At 43.0% G+C, this 24,024-nt stretch overlaps 1 protein-coding gene across 1 annotated transcript; it reads left to right on the plus strand.

The window, feature by feature from the left end:
- Positions 1-23,995, plus strand: LOC131102799 (dynein axonemal assembly factor 5). Its single transcript, XM_058048353.1, has 13 exons — positions 1-565; positions 775-959; positions 1,045-1,169; positions 2,786-2,904; positions 4,380-4,612; positions 4,692-4,916; positions 9,913-10,056; positions 12,208-12,376; positions 15,904-16,051; positions 20,505-20,655; positions 22,845-23,001; positions 23,067-23,258; positions 23,460-23,995. Exons 1-13 carry the CDS (start codon positions 37-39, stop codon positions 23,612-23,614), a joined length of 2,532 nt encoding a protein of 843 aa, XP_057904336.1. The 5' UTR covers positions 1-36; the 3' UTR covers positions 23,615-23,995.
- Positions 23,996-24,024: the final 29 nt, after the last annotated feature.

Genomic DNA, 24,024 nt, shown 5'->3' on the forward strand with positions numbered 1-24,024 from the left:
GTGAAGCAACCGGTTGCCATCGCGACCACAACAAAAATGGCGTCCACAGAGGAGCATGTTTCCTCTGAAGTTCTGCGAGGACTCGCCCGACATTTAAACTGTCTCAGCGAAGACAACAAGTCGACGAGAAAGAGAGCTTTGGAGTCCATCAAGAAAGAAACGGTGGATAAAAAGCTCTCCGGTGTCGTCCTACAAGATCTTTTCTCTGCCCTGCTCAAGCCACTACTAAAATGTCTCTCAGATCCAATGGAAAGATGCAGAGAAATTGCTATTATGTTGATAAGTGAGTTTATGCGCTATGTTCCTGAACCGCAGCAGTCGTTGCCTTATCTCATGCCGTGTATGGCACAGCGGTTCGGGGAGAAAGAGATCCTGGAACCGGCGGAGGAGCTTCGGTTGTCGGCTATGGAGATGTTGACTTTGACGGTGGAGGTGTGCGGGAAGCAGTTAGCACCATATCTGAATGAGATGATCAACATACTGCAGAGAACCATTGTGGATCCGTTCCCAGATGTGAAAAGAGAAAGCTGCAAATGTACTGTCAACTTTGCCAAGTGTGTGCCAGGTTGGTTGTTGTACTTCCGGTATGAAATGCTCCATGTACAGTATCGTCACGTGAGGAATATGTCAAGTAGGAGCACATCAGCTGTTCAATTTCTTATTTCACTTTACCAGCAGGGGCGCTGTACAATTAAATAAAATTAAATAATATTATTTAAAAAACGTGCCTGAAAGTAACACTCACCTAATTATTTGTTGTGATTTGTTCTCCAGAACACTTCCACATGCAAGCTGAGAGTCTGGTCAAGCCGCTCATGCAGACAATTTCTCACCAACACTCCAAGGTACGGGTGTCGGTCATCGAAGCCACCGGGGCGGTCATTCAGCACGGCACCGGGAAAAATGTGGACGACGTCCTGTCTCACCTGGCGCAGAGACTGTTTGACGACTCGCCTCAGGTTCTGTTTCAACGAATGCTCTCATTGCTACTTGAATAATGCTATCTATTACCTCTTCATCTATTTTGTTTTTATTATGGCACAGGTGAGAAAAGCTGTGACCGTCATCGTTGGTGACTGGCTGCTCAACTTGAGGGACAGATATTCGTATTTCCACAAGTTAATTCCACTCCTTCTGAGTAATATCACTGATGAGATTCCTGAAATAAGGTAAACACATTTGCCCTGTTTAATGGTAATGGTAATATTTCATTTGAACATGCATCAGATTACAATTGAATGCATCACATAATCAGTTCACAGTTCCACATGTCCAAAAGGAGTAGGAAGAAGCAAACCTTATTAAATCCATTACATTTGTTCACTTCCTGCTTTCCTAATATAGTTTTTTTTGTCATGTACCGAAGTATGAGGTTATATGACCATACAATGACATAATGGGTACCATAGTAACTGTCAAAATAGTGATATATATATATATATATATATATATATAGCACATCATGACTAGTGAGTGACAAAAAGGAGGCACGCTTTCATAAATCATAATGCAACATTCTACATTCAGAATGAGTATGCCTTGGAATAGTGTCGCAGATGCCCTCACATGTGTTTTCTTTCTTGTCAAGTGTAAAAAGAAGTGAACCGATGTAAAAAGAACAAAGAAAAAGTCATACTTTTGGAAGGGAGCTCACGTGAGCTATGCTGATAAGCTGATGGTTGACGGGACCTCGATGGCAGTGTTGGAAAAAGCCAAAGAAAAAGCAAAACATGCTTTTACCATGACTCGCTAAATGTACTGCAAATAAGGTCAGTAAGGATAATTCATAATGCCGCCTACAGAGAACATACTAACTCCTTATTTCTAAAATCACAAATACTTCAACTTGCTGATATAGTTCATCTTCAAACAGCTAAAATAATGCATAAGGCTAAAAATAACCAATTACTTAAAAATGTCATCCAATACTTCTCTACAAGAGAGGAGAAATATGATCTCAGGGAAGAACTACATTTGAAACACTTATATGCTAGGACTACGTTAAAAAGCCATAGCATTTCAGTATGTGGAATCAAACTATGGAATGGATTGAGTAAGGAACTCAAACAATGCACAACAATGAGCCAATTCAAGAAACAATACAAGCAGTTGATGTTTGCTAAATACAAGGATGAGCCAGTTGAACCAGTCATGATGCTATGCTATATATATCACTATATTGACACTTACTATGGTACCCATTATGTCATTGTATGGTCATATCACCTCGTACTTCGGTACGTGACAAAAAATAAAAATTAATAAATAAAATTAATAAAAATTAAATAAAATTAAAATAAATCAAAATTATATTAGGAAAGCAGGAAGTGAACAAATGTAACAGTTACTGATTGTAAAAGTACCAGATGGAGGGGTAGGATTTAATAAGCTTTGCTTCTTCCTACTCCTTTTGGACATGTGGAACTGTGAACTGATTATGTGATGCATTCAATTGTAATCTGATGCATGTTCAAATGAAATAAAACCATTACCATTGCCATGCTCAAAGCTTGAACAGCATCTTGTCCTGCATGACAGCGGTTCATGCTTTAAGTTTTACGTGATTTGGAGGCTTATTTTCCCCAAATTATGGACAAATTCCGGATTAACTTGATTATTTTTTTACTTGATGCTACATGTGCATGATGTATTTTACTCGGCTAAGTTAGCAGTATTAGTTTGGAGAAAAATATGCTACATCTCTATTTGCAACTGAGACGTGTACAGTACAGTATAATCACAAGGGCGACGTCAGTCTCGGTTCTGACTCAGATTTCTCCTGCAGTCTTCTGGCAGCTGATTTATGGCGGCAGGTTGGCGCCCAGTGGGAGAAGGAGAATGAGGATGACCTCAAGGACAAGATGGACTTTCTCCTCACTCCTCCTCCCTTTTACCCATCAGGAGGTAGGTAGCTGGTTCCCCAGTCTGAGAGAATTTATTTAAATCATGTAATCCACCTGTGGCACACTCATACGTTCCTACGCTTAAGCTAACCTTACCGTTGCAGCCTTAAATCACATTTATTTACAGCCGTCCAAGGTAATAACGCAGAGTAAAAATGATGAGGTTTTATGTGCGAGCAGTTGGCTTGGACATAAACGTGTACGCTCCCCACTCCCTCCCCCCGGAGCGTGAAAAAGAACATGGTCATTACAGCTTGCCAGGTTAAATATATGCGTGTGTGTGTGTGAGCTTAGCCTGTGCAAATACTGCCACAAATACAAGCTCTGCCTGGGGACAGGAAAGGAAAGGCTCTCCTCTCGTGTTTTTGGTCTTTTTCTTTCTTGCCATCATAAATCTGCAGGGCCTCCCAGTGTGCAGAGGTCGCTGTTCGACACAGACGGGCAACCACAAAAGGGCTTGTTTTGTCTTGCCCCCATGTGTACTCCTCTGATTTATCCCTGTTTTTCTTCAGTCCGCTCTTCCCCTCCCTCAGTGTTGGACCCAATAAGAGACAGAAAATAAAACCTCGTTCTAATAAAATATGAAATGAGTACAAATGAAAATATGATTTCATCGGGCGTAATCATAATCAATTTCACACTCACCTGCAGAGAATACCAGGTAACTTGGGTTAAGTGTTAATTGGAGCGTAGGGGCTATCGTATCAAATAATAATAATAATAATACAGTATATAACAACACTTTATATTTATCTTTATGGAAAGATTAGAATTAGTCAAATAATTTTGAATAAAGACCTCACAGCTAGGAGACCAGGGTTCGATTCCACCCTCGGCCATCTCTGTGTGGAGTTTGCATGTTCTCCCCATGCATGCGTGGGTTTTCTCCGGGTACTCCGGTTTCCTCCCACATTCCAAAAACATGCTAGGTTAATTGGCGACTCCAAATTGTCCATAGGTATGAATGTGAGTGTGAATGGTTGTTTGTCTATATGTGCCCTGTGATTGGCTGGCCACCAGTCCAGGGTGGACCCCGCCTCTCGCCCGAAGACAGCTGGGCTAGGCTCCAGCACCCCCCGCGACCCTTGTGAGGAAGTGGTAAAATGAATGAATTTTGAATAATATATAACATTAAAAAACATCAGTGAAGTTTTTAATTCAAAATGTAAATAAATCAAAATAATAAGTTAATAAATAAAATAATAATAAGATATAATAATAATATAATATATATAATAATAATCAGTTAAAAAATTTAAATTTGATGAAAATGACTTCCTGAATTTCAATTCAAATAGTTGAATTCAAATATTTGCATTTTTGTCCAGCATTGAATAAATTGTAAAACCGTTCTGTCCAAACTCCGCTGTTAATTTCAGCTTTACAGATGCCACCTCTGCTGTGCTTTTTATAGACTGTCGTCACTAAGTACCAGTCAGTATTTGTGGGTACATGTCTGATCCTCCACCCCCACAGTGGAGCGTCCAGGTTTGGGCTGCAGAGAGTTGGTGATAAGGAACCTCTTGCGACTTATTCCCGCCGTGACCCACGACCTGACTGACTGGCTGGTTCCCACCCGGGTCAGAACCTCCCAGCTGCTGTCGGTGCTGCTGCTCCATGCCGAGGACCACAGCACCCAGCACCTCCAGCCTCTCCTGGTCCTCCTCTACCGGGCTTGTACCGACACTGAGAGGGATGTGGTCAACAATGTGAGTCTTGACCGGATTCGGTACGTATTTAGTGAATGATTCGGTTCTTCATCAAGACTTCCTGTTGTCTCTCCATTAGTGCCTGGCTGCTGCAAAACTGTTGGGCACCTTCGTCCCACCTGAGGTCTTCCTCACATTGCTCCTTGATCACGTGACGGCCCCATCCTCTTCATCCTACCCTTGGTCCGCCCTCATGGTGCTGTGTGCAGTGCTGGGAGGATGCCCCAAAGCTCTCCTAAGACCACATCTGCAGCGCATTGCCAACACGCTGGTCCAGCCTGACGTCTGCCAGGAATATCAGCAGGTCAGCATGCGGGCCGTTTGGCTCTACTCGTGGTTTACCTTGTTTTGTTATTCACCTGAGAGCACTTCCATGGAGCTCACACAGCCAGAACAAGCGTTTCATTGTCCGGGTGTAGAGCATCAAGCAGAAGTCCAGCTTGTTAAGCTGCCTCATACACCAGCTGTTTAAATTCAGGTCGTATTTGGTGATTTTGGCAGGGTCATAGAAGGTCATTGTCAGCTTGGCCCAGTGGATTTGAACGCTCTTATTTTTGGCAGTGGCACCGGGGGAACCGATACTGTACATTTCTTGCCTTCCTCTCTCGTAAACATGTTTTGTGATAAGACGCTTCATCTTTAAAGGCAGCCTCGCTTCAAAAGTGGATCTTTCAATAGCACCTCTGTTCACGGCGAGTTCAGCGGGTTTGCTGTTGAGGAAATCTGCAGCAAAAAAAAAAAAAGCTGACCTGGCAAAATCGACTTGACCGGCCACATGTTTGTCAGATCTAATATTTCAAGTCTGTGATCATCATGTTTGTGCTCACATGGAAAATCTGCTTCCCAAAACTTAACATGTTCCATTTCTTTAACTCTGCAGTGGGGAAAAAAAAAGAAGATAAGGCTGCCTTTGTTGTTTGTCTTAAAATAACACGCTTCCAGTGGAAAAAGACCATCAAACCTGGAACAGACTTCTCAACTTCCTTTCCATTTGGAGCAAATAGTTTTCCCTTTTTTGTGATCCCTGACTAACTCACCTCTCCAAGTGAGACCTGTAGGAATGTCTCCCCGAGATAGCAAATCACAAAATCCATGGTTGCTCCGACCTCTTCCTGTGTGTAAAGCAGTACACAGTCTTTGTGCTTTTCTTTCCTTTATACAGTAAACCTCGGATATATCGGACTCGGATATATCGGAAATTCGCTCACAACGGACAGATAAAAAAGAACCAATTTTTCTGTAATGCATTTCCAATAAAAATTCATTGCATATATCGGATTTTTTATAACGGATTTCGCCTATTTCGGACAAAATCTCCAGTCCCGTTCCAATGCATTTCCATTAAATTTCCCTCGCATATATCGGATGGCCGCATCGTGGCGCTCCGATTCGCCGAATCGTGACAGGCCGCTATACGACGTCATTTGCAGCGTTTGCAGCGTTGCCTGCGCGTCCAGGTACATTGGAAACATAGTCAAGGAAGTGCCTTTTTATAACGGATAAAATCCGATTTACGCATATACCGGATATAAATCCGATATATGCGTAAAACGGACATTTTCCGGTATACGCATATAACGGATTTCTCTTATCTCGGACAAAACCAGTGGGAACAATTGAATCCGATATATCCGAGGTTTACTGTAGTCCCGTGTATGTCGCCTTTTATTCTACACTACTGCTTAGCATGAAACGTCCAAGCCCGCCGCACCGACCTGGTCAAGGCCGATGATAAATGAGGCACAGCGCTTGACCCGTTTCTGTCCTCCCACGTCGCTTTTGTTGGAGGTCAAGCAGAGGGAGAATGAACAGGACAGGACGGTCACAGATGGAGGCAGACCTCTGTTTCCTCTCCTCTCGGCTTGGATGCCCATCCGTCTCCTCTTGGCTCGTGTTGCCGTGTGGAAGAGCACCTGCAAAGCGGCTCAGGAAGGAGGGAATTGACCCACTTAACTTTTGCAATAACACAATATGAGAGGAGTCCTGCATGCTCTGTAGTGGTCCCTCCAAAAATACTTGTTGTTACTTGCCATATTAGAACATGACGAGACCTCTCATTCAATAGTAGACTTAATTCAATAGTTCATTGCATCCACTATAAGGAATCTTTTTATATAACTTATTTCAAAGAGAGATATGACTGGCACAGTCACAAAAATGAAGTATAAATAGTCTTCAAAGTGAACAGAGGAAGGGAAAATGATGAAAAAGATGGCCGGAGACATACGATTCTTCTGCACAATTTAACCTCACCGACTCTTTCATGTGCCATGTTTTCTTTTCTTTAGTTCCGCGAAAGGGTTTTCTTTTGCCTTGTGAAAATAATCTCGGTCAGTTGAATTCGCCGTTAAGGGTTTGAGGTCAAATGAAAGGCGAGTCGGTGCTTTTCAAGAAGCGAGCAAGTTGTAAGGTACGTCTGTGTTGTGTTTGCTTTTCATTCGCATATGGTTTTCCTTTTTAAAGGGGCACTCCACCGAGGATTAACAGCCCCTCACCCCGGCCGCCGGTGACAGTCATTTTGTTGTGTGTTGCCGTGGTGACAGGAGTGGAAGCGAATGTTTAGGTATACTAAACGTACTGCAAAGTAGCAGATTAACAGGACCGCAGGGGGAAAAAAAAAAGTGTCTGTTTCATTTCAATATCACAATACAGAGTTGTGCAAAACATTCATAAATCAGCCACATGCCAACATTTGTCACGGATGACAGCTGCATACGACTCTGAATGATGCATAACGATAGCTCGGTGTTTATTTTTCTGTCGCCATAGCAACATGAGTGGCTGCGAGTAGGGGGGTGGGCTCCCAAGTCGAGGCATCCCTAGGTTTCTGCGACGGCTGGAGTCGCGTGTGTAATTGATGTATCCAGTGGTGGACAGATGCACACAGTCTGTAATGAGGCCCCTGCAGGAGCCCGTCCAGGCCAATGAAACCAGGTGTAGCTCCCTTGGCTCCAGGTGTCCAACTAGTTATTACCCCACACCGATTTTTCCGCTGTCTTTCGCTCTCCCTGCATTTCTAATGGTTGTTTTCTGTCTCCATAGTATAACATGCATGTTGGAATGTGTGTAAGATCACTGTCGGTCTGCATGTTCACTGTTCTGTATTGTTTGATTGAATGAGACACAAATATTGGAACATTTCTTTATTTTTGCTCATATATGAGGCCAGAAAGCAACTTTGAAGCTTTTATTTCCAGGTAAACACATCTAGATCAAATGCACAGCTTATAAGATAGCACTTTTTTCTTTGAACCAACTCATTTTTTATGCCGCTGTTCAGAGCGACCCTTTTTCCCAAGGACAAGTCTACAGAAATTATTTTCTTCTAGCTGTGAAATAATGCTAAGAGTCTCAAATAATGTGTACAATTTGATAGGAGAAAAAGTAGCTTCAAACAATTGCAATGCCAACACTGCCGAGAGCGATCAGCCCACCAGCCAAGGCTCAGCAAAGTCCCAGTGATCAGGAAACTTCCTGTTAACTGTTTGATGGTGCATTGGTCGTCATGTGTGGACGTGTTGTCTTGTTCAAGTGTGCCACAATAGCAGTGAAAGTCATGTTGCCAGGTACAGTTTCATTGTTTAAGGTTTCAAAAGAAGGTTCCCGCACACTGTATCGCTCTCATTCATCAGTTTATTCAGGTAACGTTTCGGTCCGTTTGACCTTCATCAGACATATTAAATCACATCTCTGCCCTGCACACATATATACATGACCCCGACGGGTGCAGTCAACTAATCCAAGGACTTGGGGGGGCGACCTGTTTTGATGAATATCACCTGTCGAAGGGCAATAACATTCGGTTAAAAGGTTTTCACATAATATGATTTTTTTTAACATATAATTTGATTTATATTATTATATGTAAAAAAATGTTTTTAATATAATTCAATTTATATTATTATATGTTTTAAAAACTTCATTGATTTTTTAAACATATAATTTAATTTATATTATTATATGTAAAAAAATATTTTTAAAATATAATTTAATTTATATTATATGTTAATCAATTTTTAACATATTTAATTTATATTATTATGTAAAATATACATTTTAATATAATTTAATTTATATATATTATTTATATTATATATTAGTATATATTATTTATATATAATATATTATATTATCACAACAGGTCGCCCCCTAAGTCTTCGGATTGGTTGACTGCACCCATTGGGGACATATATATATAAATATATATGAAGAGATGTGATTTAATATGTCTGATGAAGGTCAAACGGACCGAAACGTTACCTGAATAGAAACTGATGAATGAGAGCGACACAGTGTGCGGGAACCTTATTTTGAACACTTTGTTGGCTACGCCTGCTTCCTACGCACCTGTGAATCTTCAGGTGTGCTGAGACTCTGCATTCATTGTTTAAGGTTTAAAAAAAAAAAAGTAATTTGAACATTTCCAGTGGTCCGGAGTAAGACTTGAAGGGCCTAATGTGGCCCGCAAGCCACAATTTGCCCACCCCTGCCCAAAACTTCTATTTTGGTGTCTTATTATGATGTTTAGGGCGGCACGGCGGTCAAGTGCTTAGCGCGCAGACCTCATAGCTAGGAGACCAGGGTTCAATTCCACCCTCGGCCAGCTCTGTATGTTCTCCCTGTGCATGCGTGGGTTTTCTCCGGGTACTCCGGTTTCCTCCCACATTCCAAAAACATGCTAGGTTAATTAGCAACTCCAAATTGTCCATAGGTATGAATGTGAGTGTGAATGGTTGTTTGTCTATATGTGCCCTGTGATTGGCTGGCCACCAGTCCAGGGTGTACCGAAGACAGCTGGGATAGGCTCCAGCACCCCCCGCGACCCTCGTGAGGAAAAAGCGGTAGAAAATGAATGAATGAATTATGATGTTTAAAAGTAAAAAAAAACTAGCATTGTTCTTTGTAAATTCTCTTCCATTGATTCTCATGGGATCATACAGGTGTGTATAGGCGTTTTATATTTCATTTCCAGCTGCTCAGCATCTCTACTTAACTTGTTTTTCCTGCAGACACGTGCCAGTGATTGCTCCTGCAAATTGCCAAGGTCAACAAGTGTACCTCTCACCATCTCCTCATCACAACACTTGCACAGTCACCACCGTTTAGCCCTAATGACAGACTAGGAGTAAACAACCATCAAGGTGGAAAGGCAGCGATAACATGCGAATTAAAGTTGAGCGGCAGGATTTTGGAACAAACATGACATGGCATGGAGATGGACAGATGGATAGATGGATGGCTGCCTTCTCAGTATTACACAACATTACCTCCTCCTCTCACTTTTTTTTTTCTCCCACCAGGTTGTGTACTTGGAGCAATTGCTGGCCTGCGTGGATGTACTGCTGCGTCAGTGTGATTCCGACTGCGGTTCGGTCAGCCTGCAGCTACTGCAGGTGCTGGTCACCGTCCAGAGCCTCGCCGCTGAGCCTCGCATCAGCGAGAAGGTGAGAAAATAAACCTGTGCGTTTCATTAGAAAGCAGGTTTTATGATGCAAGGCAGCTATGTCAGGAATGCCCAGCTTCAAAGTGGGCATGACAAACAGTATAATTACCCACTTAGCCAACGGGGTGCTGAAATTGCACCTTTGGAATGGAACTTTTAAATTCAGTCTTAGGTGAAAGGAGGTGGGTGAAAGGCGAGGCGGACAAACAGAAGGCAAAAAAAAAAAAAACAACCCAATTCGGGAAAGAGTGTGTTTCTTAGCAGGTGTGTGTCATCCCGTCTGGTCTCCTCGAGTCATAAGAATTCATGTGTTCATTCTCAAGACGCAGACAGGAACTGTGACAAATGAGGTCAGTCTGCAGGGATTTACCGTGCAGACACCACATAAGCCACCGACACGTGTTTACATCAGTCTGCATGTTCGGATGGCGACGTGGCGAAAAACGGAGCGACATGAATGGATTATGAATAATAGGAAAGCATTGGTGGGCCCAAAGGAAAAGAAAAAGACATTTCCCATAAAAATAGGGCAAAGTTTCCCATCAGTGGACAGCTCAGGGTTTGTCTCCATCCTTCTTCATCCCTGAGGGACTATGGCGGGACTGATGTGCCCTAAAGGTCTACTAATTATTTACTTCCTGTCTTTTTTTCCTTAGATCACTAGCGTGTGTGTTTGGGTCGGTTTCCTTCGCTTTATTTGACATCCTGTGTGCGTGTCACGCCTGTTTCTAAGTGGGTTTTATGTGTAGGATGACCTTGCCATGTCTGATGTGTTGTTTTTCCCATGGATTTACATTAAGGCTGTCAGCAGGGTTTTTAAAATAATACGTCATAATTAATCACCATTTGTAGCTTTGTTTTTACTTTAATGCTATTTTTGATAGCCTTATTAGGCTGGATTAGAAGTCTATTTGAGAGCAGGTCTTCACATGTAAAAATGCCTGGGTGACGGTGGGTCGAGACCCCGATTATTGTAAAATTGCGCGTCCCTAACACTGGCTACAGTTTCAGCCGTAACCCACGGAAAGTTAAAATTCAACTCTGAAAATTTGATGTATTGACATAGCACATTTATAGCATTTACAACAACAACACACATGAGCACAAGTCTTATTTATGTCTTATTTCCTCTTATTATATCTACTGTATTGGGTAATAGGAGTGTAAATGTGACTATAGGGGTGTTATTTCATGTCAAGAAGTCTCTAATGATGTTGAAAATTGTATTTAGAAGTTTTCTATGCTCTCACTTCAATGGTCTTCATGGAACCAAGTAACCGCCATGACCAAGGACTATGAGTTTACTGCTGTAGGGGTGTTATTTCATGTCAAGAGGTCTCTAATGATGTTGAAAATTGTATTTAAAAGTTTTCTGTGCTCTCACTTTAATGGTCAGCTCTGCAACCAAGTAGCCGCCATGACCAAGGACCGCAAGTTTACTGCTATAGGGGTGTTATTTCATGTCAAGAAGTCTCTAATGATGTTGAAAATTGTACATAGAAGTTTTCCATGGTCTCACTTCAACGGTCATCATGGTCAGGTCTGCAACCAAGTAGCCGCCATGACCAAGGACCATGAGTTTACTGCTATAGGGGTGTTATTTCATGTCAAGAGGTCTCTAATGATGTTGAAAATTGTATTTAGAAGTTTTCTATGCTCTCACTTTAATGGTCATCATGGTCAGGTCTGCAACCAAGTAGCCGCCATGACCAAGGACCATGGGTTTACTGCTATAGGGGTGTTATTTCATGTCAAGAAGTCTCTAATGATTGAAATTTGTATTTAGAAGTTTTCTATGCACTCACTTCAATGGTCATCATGGTCGGATCTGCAACCAAGTAGCTGTCATCACCAAGGACTATAAGTTTACTGCTCTAGGGTTGTTATTTCATGACAAGAAGTCTCTAATGATGTTGAAAATTGTGCTGTCATCACCAAGGACCACAATTTTAAGGTTTTAAAGGCATTTGTGTTTTTTCTTAATCAATAATTTATCTCAAATTCAAGCATTTCCCAGCACCCTTGAGAACTCTACACTTAAATAAATCTCTTGCTCTGTTTGTTCTTTTTCTATTTCTACATGATTTAATGCACAAATTGCAATGTCACTTGTCATGTTAGTCTTTTCAGCCCTTTCATGTGTCTCCCTCAGGCCCTGGAGAGTGTACAGAGCTTATGCAAGGTCCAGGGTCTGGGCTCTGTGACAGAGCTCTACAGGCAGCACATGGGCCAGCTGCTGGACTGGCTGTCTGCCTCTGTGAACACCTGGTCCAGTTACACCCCACACAGGCTGCAAATGCACATCATCGTGGTGCAATCAGGTGAGAACGTTGTCTGATGGTCATTTCCAGAAGCACAGTGGAGAAAACGTAGAATCCTGTTAATGTTTTATTAAGCATGACTTCACTGGGTGCCCTTTTCCCCGAAACAAGTTGAGACACAAGCCCCTTACATCATGTTTTAAACATTTAGCTGTTCGCACATGATCCATCATGGAGGCAGCGCATCAAACCCTGCAGCTGTCAAAGCAACAGAACACATTCTCTCATTTGAAAGAAAAACACGGCCTTCCTTGCATCCGCAGGAGGAGATTTATAGCGGTATACAAGCGTGAGACGAATGCCTGTCAGTCATCCTGGAAGAAATCTTCAAGGTTACACAATCAGAAGGCTGTCATTAGCACCAGTTGGCTTATTGACATTTTCCCTCAGTCCAGCTTGCCAGTGCGTTTCAGCAGGGGCCTAAATCACTGTGTGTGTTTTAGGGGTTAAGTAGCGCTGACCGCCGCCCCCTTCTATGGCGCCGAGACCTTCGCTTAGGTCCCTCTATGCCATCTAATCCTCCCATCATCAGCACCTCCTTGTGCCACACTTTCATCTGCATCTCCTCCCACCTTTCCCCCCCTCTCTTTCTAATTGAGCAGGCAGCTGGGTGCCCCAGTTAATCCCCATGCAAACACACACACACACCACTAACCAACCAGTCCACTCGCACTGGGATCCCAACACGGGTCAGGACATCAAACGACTCAACCGCCGCCTGCTCTTGACCTTCCCTTGGATCAAGGCCACTTTGAAAGCCTATTGTGTGTGTGTGTGTGTGTGTGTGTGTGTGTGTGTGACTTTTCATTTGTGCATTTGAATGCCGCACTAAGCCCTCCAGGATTCATAGCCAGGATGTCTTTTTGAGGCTAAAACTGTGTGTGTTTGATGTGCACGTTTTCGGGGCAGTCTGTGGAACAATTGGTTGGAAGCAGACTCGGATCTTTCTGCTTGCTCATCAGCTCTTCCTGCAACTCATCTGTTTATCGGAGACAAGAGCCTCTTATATCCTTCAAGTGTGCTCAGCTGGAAGGACACCGGTCGCTTTTTGGTAAATGTTTTATTTCCCCCATTTGGCCCGGGACTTGGCTCCTTCCTCAACAGTAATGATAGCCGTGTTTCCACTAAGCCTACGGTACCTCACCAGGGAGGGATAGTCATTCCCGCATTCATTCATTCATTCATTTTCTACCGCTTTTCCGCATTTGGGTTGCGGGGGTGCTGGAGCCTATCCCAGCTGTCTTCGGGCGAGAGGCGGGGTACACCCTGGACTGGTCACCAGCCAATCACAGGGCACATATAGACAAACAACCATTCACACTCACATTCATATCTATGGACAATTTGGAGTCGCCAATTAACCTAGCATGTTTTTGGAATGTGGGAGGAAACCGGAGTACCCGGAGAAAATTGGACCCTGGTCTCCTAGCTGTGAGGTCTGCGCGCTAACCACTCGACCGCCGTGCCGCCATTCCCGCATCAGCTATGTAAATATTGTGAGTACACAGAGTACACAGTCACGTCACACAAGGATGCTACATCATGTTACACATGGGAAACATGCTAATTTTCTTTAGCTTGTCTTCCTGCTTGTTTGGTTTTTAAATGAAAAATAAGAGCAATATACAGTCGTCCCTAGCTATATCTCGGTTCAAATATCGCTTCTTCACTTTATTGCAATTTTTCAAAAAATATTTTTTTTATGATAAATTTTTATGGTAATGGTTTTATTTCATTTGAACATGCATCAGATTACATAATCCGTTCACAGTTTCATATGTCCAAAAGGAGTAGGAAGAAGCAAAGCTTATTAAATCCTACCCCTCCATCTGGTACTTTTACAATCAGTAACTGTTACATTTGTTCACTTCCTGCTTTCCGAATATGGTTTAAGTTTGTTTTTTTTGTTTTTTTTTTTTATTAGTCCCGTACCGAAGTACGAGGTGATATGACCATACAATGACATAATGGGTACCATAGTAACTGTCAATACAGTGATATACGTATATAGCACGTCATGACTGGTTCAAGACTCTTCATCCTTGTATTTAGCAAACATCAACTGCTTGTATTGTTTCTTGAATTGGCTCATCGTCGTGCATTGTTAGAGTTCCTTACTCAATCCATTCCATAGTTTGATTCCACATACTGAAATGCTATGGCTTTTTAACGTAGTCCTAGCATATAAGTGTTTCATATTTTTTGCTTTGTTCAATATTTAAATATTTCTGGCCACCTTATGTTGTATATTTGTAATATGAGGTTTCCAGCTCATGTTTTCATCTATTGTGATCCCCAGAAATTAATTTAATTTATAAATTTTAAATTTTTATTTGTTTAAATAATTTATTATTATTAAATTTTATATTTTTTTCAAAAAATAAATGATCTCTGTTTTGAGGTTGACTGAGCATTATTATTAATCAAAACATACTGAAAGACAAGTTATATGTAGCATTGTGGTCACTAGTTATGAGTCACCCTGCATGGAGTCTGGCGACTAAGCCAGCAGAGCCTGGCCGACACAGCTAAGATCATGTGTGGAAAAAAATGTTTTCCTCTCATTCTGTGTGGAAGTGGTAAGAATTCGTTTTTGTTTTTTTTTTTGTCCTTTCCCGCTCGTTTTGAAACATTTTCAGTTTAGAATAAGGGAATTGAAGAGACTAACCCGTTGGCTCGATAGCTTGCTCTGCTAGCGGCGGCCGTCTCCTATATCCCTGCAGCGATCTCGTATCCTGTGCAATGCGACGTAAACAAAGAATGACCTGTACCGTTCCGACCTTGATTCAAACGTTCCTGTCTGCCGTTTCTCCTCTTGTCAAACGTCCACCCATTGAACCCACTCAGGATATCCGCCGTCTCTTCTGTCGCTTGTGCTATTGAACATGGCACCTGCGCTTATCAGGCATGACACACACATGTAAGGGCTAAATATAGCAATGTAAACATAGCGTGTGTGTGTGGGCAATGGTGCAACTGGGAATACTTGTCGTGTGAGAGTCTCACTTTTCCTGTAATGGACACTTGTTTGGAAACACTGTGTGACACAAGGACCTTTTTATGTCTCATTTCCTCAGTGTGTGTGTGTGTGTGTGTGTGTCACTGTCTCACCACTCCATTGATGTCTCAATAACCTTTAGTCAATGCACCACAAAATATCCTGTGAGTGTTTTGGCCTTGTCTTGTTCGCCAAAGGGCATTCAAGAGCTTGCAAACTTGAGAAGATGCAGTAATGAAAATGAGGAAGGTTTTTCCAGTATAGAACAAAGAAGCTGTTTTCATACGGGAGGACACACAATGTGTCGTTTGTTGCATGCGAAACGCACAAAGCAGGTGAAGAGCTCATGTCAGTAAGAAATATGATTATATGACACCACCGCCAAGCCTGCAGAGATCTTTACAAGGATCTTCTATACGATGATGGTGAAATGGAAATCCTTTATTGAGGTATAGTGATGATAGATAAGTAACTTTGCAGCCTGGATACATTAAAGGTCAACAAGAGTGTGTGTTTGTGCGTGTTATAGGGCCCGCTATTGGAGAGTTTGTGAGCCAGTTGATGCCATTGCTGCATTCCTGCCTCCAGCCAGACAGAGACCAGGAAATGAGGATGAGCATCTTCACCATGCTGGCAAAGCTGCTGCTGGACGGAGGCAACACGCTGGATTCCCAGGGGTTAGAAATCTCACACACACACACACATACTGAGTCATGGAAACAGCCCATAATAGACCATTTCTCATGTTTTATGTACATCAAACTTAGATGCTTTGACACGGTGGATCCTCTGTAGTCAACTTGTTGTTGTTTGGCTAAATGTGACCTATTGAACCTATTGGAGAGTACAATGTTGAAACTTAGCATCAACTTAACTAGATGGTTGTACAAAGTTTTAAAGAGACGGTTCCTTTGGCACAGCTTCCCTCGGTTCCCAAGTAGCTCCTCAGGTTTTCTGTTGTTTTTAATTAATTTCTTACCAAATGATGTGTATTGTGGGCTGCACGGCGGTCGAGTGGTTAGCGCGCAGACCTCATAGCAAGGGTTCAATTCCACCCTCAGCCATCTCTGTGTGGAGTTTGCATGCGTGGGTTTTCTCCGGGTACTCCGGTTTCCTGCCACATTCCAAAAACATGCTAGGTTAATTGGCGACTCCAAATTGTCCATAGGTATGAATGTGAGTGTGAATGGTTGTTTGTCTATATGTGCTTTGTGATTGGCTGGCAACCAGTCCAGGGTGTACCTCGCCTCTTGAATGAATGAATGATGTGTATTGTGTAAAATGAATTATTCATTCATTCATTCATTTTCTACCGCTTATCCTCACAAGGGTTGCAGGGGGCTGGAGCCTATCCAACTGTCTTCGGGCGAGAGGCGCAAGCCAATCACAGGGCACATATAGACAAACAACCATTCACACTCACATTCATACCTATGGACAATTTGGAGTCGCCAATTAAGCTAGCATGTTTTTGGAATGTGCACACATGCATGGAGAGAACATGCAAACTCCACACATAGATGGCCGAGGGTGGAATCGAACTCTAGTCTCCTCGCTGTGTGGCCTGCGCCCTAACCACTCCTCCATCGTGCAGCCCTAAAATGAATTACTAATGTAAAAAATATATATATTGCCAAGAGTGTTTGAAATGTTGCCAGATTTAGCAGCAACGTCGCAACATTGGTGCTGTATGTGTTTAACCCCGCCCCTCCCCTGCTCAGGGCGGACGCTAAGATGCCGCTGCACATCTTGACCAATGACATTTGCCTTTAGGGAAAAAAAATAATCGTCTCCCAGTGAGCCAGCTACTGTCATTAATTTCAAAGAGCCGTCTTGATTCGTTCACAACGCATACTTACAAAGTAGACAACCGAAAGCCGAACCTGACAAGCTTATGGAAATAGCTGAAGCGTGAAATGAATCAAGTGATTTAGGAATTGGAAGTGTTTTAGGAATTGTTTAGGAACCGTTTGAGGAATTGCATAGCATGTCATATCCAAAACCTCTACCAGTGTGCCATCACTTTGTAATACAAGACTGTATTTTCTTCCTTCTATTCCTATTGTGGAAGGTTATCATAAATAACTGGAGGGAGTAGCATCACATGAATAACAATACGTACATTATATGACACCTACATAGCTATTTTGAATACTTCTCTGTATTTATTATTACGCCCCCCCCCCCCCCCCCCCCCCCCAAAAAAAAGTTTGGAAACACCTGCAGGGACTTTATATGAGGCATCGTTAATGGGCGAAAATAAGTGATTGCAATAATGATATGACTCATTTGTTGTGCATGTACCGGTGCGTTTGTGAGTGTGCCCTCAAAGTATGAAAAAGCAACATAACAGCGATGAGATAATTGGCAAATATTGGCAAATATGCCCAAGAACATTAGTACAGCATATGAATAGTACCTAGAAAGTACTGGTTCTTTAGGTTTGAGGTACCACTGTGTTTTTTCCACTCTTTATCACTCTGTCACGCTTCTTTGAAGCGTTGAACTCCCACGGTCGTTTGGGGTTGTTTTCGCCCGAGAGTATATTTTTAGACTTCACATCACATGCAAGTGAAGACTCCGCCCACTAGCCATCAGAATTGGAAAGGTGCAACCGCAGCGTATTTCCATGAAGTCACTTTGGCTTCTTTAAGATGCGTGGAGTTGAACGTCTGACTTGGAGGAGGACACACGCTCTGCCTCAGCGGTCGTTTACCGAAGGCAGGACGTGATGGGGATGTCTTGACCCCCACGGCCCTCCCCCTTCAAGGGGCTTCTGTTTATGGCTTCTTCCCCTCTGGATCTACTTTTCAGCCCTCCAGGGTCCCGCCGAGCCCCTCAGCTGTGCAGCCTTCATCCCAGGCTCACGGCACTAATCTGAGGGAATGCCTGAGGCCACCGCAAAGGGTTCCAGCTTTTCGCAGCAACAGCTGCTGCTGTCAATCCCAAAGACAAACTGCGCTTATGGAGTTGTCCTGGAGACATGTCAGTAACTTTTAAAGCCGTAGCCAAAAGCTCTGTTAAGATTTGTGGGGCTTTCCACTCCTTAAATTGAAGGATAGATGGTCGCATCAAGTCGCATGAACCTGTTCGGGCGAAAATGTCATATTCTTCAGGACTTTTCAAGGTTATGGAGAAATATATAGGAATGAAGTAGGATGGCCAAATTAAAAAAAAAAAAACCAATCTAACTAAATCTTTATTAGAATAATTATTCATTCATTCATTCATTTTCTACCGCTTTTTCCTCACAAGGGTCGCAGGGGTGCTGGAGCCTATTCCAGCTGTCTTCGGGTAAGAGGCAGGGTACACCCTGGACTGGTGGCCAGCCAATCACAGGGCACATATAGACAAACAACCATTCACACTCACATTCATACCTATGGATTAGAATAATTATTTATTCATTCATTTTCTACCGCTTTTTCCTCACAAGGGTCGCGGAGGGTGCTGGAGCCTATCCCAGCTGTTTTTGGGCGAGAGGCGGGGTACACACTGGACTGGTGGCCAGCCAATCACAGGGCACATATCGACAAACAACCATTCACACTCACATTCGTACCTATGGATTAGAATAATTAGTTATGTAGTTATAGTATATTAGTTAATTATTCATTCATTCATTTTCTATCGCTTTTTGCTCACGAGGGTCGCGGGGGTGCTGGAGCCTATCCCAGCTGTCTTCGGGCAAGAGGTGGGGTACACCCTGGACTGGTGGCCAGCCAATCACAGGGCACATATAGACAAACAACCATTCACACTCACATTCATACATATGGATTAGAATAATTTGTTATAATATATTATTAATTCATTCATTCATTCATTTTGTACTGCTTTTTCCTCACGAGGGTCGCGGGGGTGCTGGAGCCTATCCCAGCTGTCTTTGGGCGAGAGGCGGGGTACACCCTGGACTGGTCGCCAGTTAATCACACATATAGACAAACAACCATTCACACTCACATTCATACCTGTGGATTAGAATAATTTGTTATAATATATTAGTTAATTATAATAAATAAAGGCACTCACCAAAAATATTGACATTTTCCACACATTATCAACCCTACATAAGCATACCATTGTTGTTTTGATTCTCATTCACCGTCATTGAAAAACACGTGCCATGTATTTATTTGTTCCTTTTTGCGTTTGAACAGATCACAGCAGTACAATATTTTTAACCGTGGCATTTTGAACCTTCTAAAGATGTACGTGAAACGGGGATGCAAGATGCATGCACATCCTCCCATGCATGATTTAAAGACCCTCACATCTCCCGAGATGAATCCATCCCATCAGCGTGCACACACACACTTTATGGCAGAGGACAATAATAGTCCTGGAGCAATCTCTGTCGGCTTTGTACTTTTGCCAAAATGACATAATGACATCTCTGCTGCAGAACAGACACACACACACACACACAGACACACACACGCGCGGTTGTTTCATGTGGATTTGTGCCTTTTTGTGGATTGAATAAAGCCAGCCATTATAAGTAGAAGGTGGCGGATGGAAAGTACATGCCAGTTTTCAAAGAAGTGTAACCAAAGCTAAGTAAAGACTTTGACATATGAAGGTGTGATAAAGTAAATGATTTGTCTGTTCACACCATCCTTAAAGAAATGATATGACTGCTTCAACAGAGTGCATGAAAGCAGGCTGCATTCATGGCACTCTGTCTCCCTCTAGTGGCCGTTCAACGCTACATACAGCATAGAAGTGATAGAAGTGGATAACTAGTGTGTGAGAGGGTGTGTGAACGCCTTAGCCAGCGTGGAAAATTGACGCAGAAGAAAAGAATAGAGGATAAACACATGTTGTCTCCTGGAGCAAATGTGGGAAAACGGAAGGAGTGTGGCATTCCCAGCCGTGATTTACGAGCAAGTCCCCTAAAATATCTTTCTCTGGACAGGGAAGTCATCAACATGTCAAAATTCATTATTACACACTAAGACCGCCACACTTTACGCTTCCAATTTCACGGCTCGTTGTGGTTTTCTAAAAATAGAATATGTAAGTCATGCATGGTATTTTAACACAAATGGAGAGGTAGATAAAGCCGACTTTAATGGCCGACTCTGTGCTTCATTGAATGGGGTGGTAATTGTGAGCATCTTCTTCCAGGCTCTTCCGGGACCAATCGGCGAAGTTCCTGACTGACATCCTGCTTCCTAACCTGGTGTGGCGAGCAGGCCGGTGTGCCGCCGCCCTGCGGACCGCGGCCCTCAGTTGCCTGCTGGCACTCCTGCACGGAGGCGCCATCGCACCACAGCAGGTACACACACACACACACACAGAGACAGAGTGCCTGTATTGGTTTTTTCCTTACCTCCGTCGCCTCCCCTTGTTGGGGTTGAGTTGCTTTTCTTTGATGTATGAGCTCCTTCAGATAAGCTCTGTGTTCTGGATAATGACTTCAACTACAAGTAGCTTCAGTCCAAATCTGTCATCCAATCAGCCGCCATCTTTTATGTCCTTGTCTCACAAAGTAGGGGCAGCAGGTGTGCGTGGAGGGAAGGGGGGGCGAGCGGCTTCACATACCTTTTTGTCCTGCCCAGGAACAATGGTCCCACTGTTTCTGGGCTCTTGTTCTGTCTTCGCACCTGTCCCCCCCCCCCCCCCCCCCCCCCCCCCCCGCCATCCCCCCCCGTCTTAGCATACATACTGTACACGCACATCTGGCTGCCCTCGCGTGTGCAGCGTGACCAAAGCGTCTTGCACGCCTCGTCTGCTTCGCAGGCAAACAGCTGGGAGTCGGGGTGGGGGGCAGGGGGTTAACGGTTAACGAAACCCGATCACGTCTCGTGACAATCCACTTTGGATCAAGTCAAATAATAGCAACCGCTATTTTATTTTTAACAGCTGCAGTCCTTACCGGCATCTGTAAAGCTGACATACTTAAAAAGAACTTTCATTCATTCATTTTCTACTGCTTATACTCACAAGGGTCGTGGGGGTGCTGGAGCCTATCCCAGCTGTCTTCAGGCATGAGGCGGGGTACACCCTGGACTGGTGGCCAGCCAATCACAGGGCACATATAGACAAACAACCATTCACACTCACATTCATACCTATGGACAATTTGGACTCGCTAATTAACCTAGCATGTTTTTGGAATGTGGGAGGAAACTTTCCTTAACATTCATTAAACTTTCAGACCGTTTTAGTGTAGTAAATACATCGGCATCTTATACTTTTGATGATGTGTGTCTTTATTTGAGGAGCCCAGAGAGGGGCTAACGTCATTGCAGCACCCCACTGAATGTGTTGCTCAGATGCAAAACAGTATTTTTTTATGTTCATATTGGTACATGTTTGTATATTTGAGTGTGAAGTTGCTGTATGATGACTTAAGTGACTGTTATATTGTAATATCCAATATTTGTATACGCTATACTGTTGTATACAATCACAGGGCACATATAGATAAACAACCATTCACACTCACATTCATACCTATGGACAATTTGGAGTCGCCAATTAACCTAGCATGTTTTTGGAATGTGGGAGGAAACCCACACATGCATGGGGAGAACATGCAAACTCCACACAGAGATGGCCGAGGGTGGAACTGAACTGTAGTCTCCTAGCTGTGTGGCCTGCGCGCTAACCACTCAACCACAGTGCAGCCCTAAAATAAGTTGTTTGCCGAAAATAAAATGCATGCAATTCTATCCAAATCTAATAAACACCTCACCTCACAATAAAGGCCTGCTACTCTCTGCAGTTATGTATTGCATTGACTTTTTCATGACGTGTTCCCAAGAGCACCAAACATGGGGAAAAATATCTCATCTCTCTCGCTTATCTCACACTCATCAAAGATTGTCTATATGACAAAACATGGCCGCTCGCCTCCTTTCTAATGGTCCAGAATACACCCATATGACTGGCTTTTGACCCAGGATGATTAGTGGTTAGCGCGCAGGGTTCAATTCCACCCTCGACCATCTCCGTGTGGAGTTTGCATGTTCTCCCCGTGCATGCGTGGGTTTTCTCCGGGTACTCCGGTTTCCTCCCACATTCCAAAAACATGCTAGGTTAATTGGTGACTCCAAATTGTCCATAGGTATGAATGTGAGTGTGAATGGTTGTTTGTCTATATGTGCCCTGTGATTGGCTGGCCACCAGTCCAGGGTGTATCTCGCCCAAAGACAGCTGGGGTAGGCTCCAGCACCCCCAGCGACCCTCGTGAGGATAAGCGGTAGAAAATGAATGAATGAATGAATGAATAATTATGTGTGTATATTTATTTTGTTTGAGTTATTTTAGTTCACCTTATCTGTAGAACTTGTTTTTACTCGTGTGATTTGATTTGAAGAACCTCCAGCAAAGCTCTAGTCAAAGATCTTCTATATGACAGAAGCGCTGTATTGAAGGATGTACTTAAAAAACACGAGTCAAAGATCCTTTATATACCAGATGCTGCAAAACAAGTGGTTTTTTCATGTTTTGCGTGTGCAGCTGCTCTCAGTGGAGGACAAGCTGTGTCCTCAGATGCTATCAGCCCTGGATGAGGAATCTCAGATGGGCAGACTTCTGGCCTGCCGCTCCCTGTCCACCATGCTCAGACTAGTAGGATCTAGTCTACATCAAGATGTCCTCAACAAGATCTACCCTGGTACCACTCAAAAGATATTTGGTGACCATTGCCAGACCTCTGAGTGCTTCTTTTGTGACTAACAGAGGTCCTGAAGCGTCTGGACGACAGCAGCGAGGAGGTGCGGCGCGAGGCTCTGAAGGTTCTCTCGCTCTGGTTGTCCAGCCTGGGAGGAAACTACAACCCTGAGTTCTGCAGCCCACATCTGCTGTTCCTCTTCCAGCAGCTCCTCCTGCATCTGGATGACCCTGACAGCTCCGTGCAGGACCAAGTCCTTGGTAAGATGGCCAGTTCCAGTATGATATTTCATTTTAAAGCAATCTATGTATATGAAATTAACCATATAAACTGCTATTGTTTATGTCATTGCTGCTGTGGCCCACCAGAGGGCGCACCTTTGCACAGTGTAACACAATAACTTGCATCCTTTTTTTTTTAAATGATCATAATTGACAACCTGTGTTTTTTTAATTTTGCAGAGGTTTTGAAGGAAGGCAGCTCGGTCCATCCCGAGCTCCTAAAAAAGGAAGTGGGGGCTGTGAGAGACAAACATCGCACTCCGCAATATTGTGACCAACTGCTGCAGCACATCAGCTCCATGAACACACACAATACTGACGACTCGTCTCAGTGATGCTTTGTTTGTCTCCCACTGCACACTTTTATGCTAAGATATAGCATATAATTACTTTTGGTACAAATATTAAATATGTTGTCCATGTTATTACATTTCTTCCACTGCTCATTGCCTTTATATAGCAATCAAAGCCTTATTAAATTAACCATGGTTCTTTATTGGGCTTCCTTATTGTGTCAATCCTGAAAATATAGGTGTAAATATGCCCAAATATAAAGCAATTAATAGAATAAAATGTGAATTCATCTTAAAATGCCCTTTAATCAATTAAAAAACAGAAGTTTGTGAAATGACGTTGGGGTTGAAATGGGGTTGAATTGCCGCCCCATGTGGAAATATTTGGTACTATATAAAACCATGAAAATTTTATTAAACGCAGTACTGTACCGTATACTGTATGAAAATTT

This window comes from Doryrhamphus excisus, chromosome 15, assembly GCF_030265055.1.
Source record: "Doryrhamphus excisus isolate RoL2022-K1 chromosome 15, RoL_Dexc_1.0, whole genome shotgun sequence".
Classification (NCBI taxonomy): Eukaryota; Metazoa; Chordata; class Actinopteri; order Syngnathiformes; family Syngnathidae; genus Doryrhamphus; species Doryrhamphus excisus.

Excerpts from the sequence above, each read along its gene's own strand:
- LOC131102799 (XM_058048353.1), top strand. The coding sequence starts at position 37 with ATGGCGTCCACAGAGGAGCATGTTTCCTCTGAAGTTCTGCGAGGACTC. Across the intron at positions 4,917-9,912 it reads TCTGCCAGGAATATCAGCAG|GTTGTGTACTTGGAGCAATT; the intron begins GTCAGCATGCGG and ends TTCTCCCACCAG. Across the intron at positions 23,002-23,066 it reads CCTCAACAAGATCTACCCTG|AGGTCCTGAAGCGTCTGGAC; the intron begins GTACCACTCAAA and ends TGTGACTAACAG.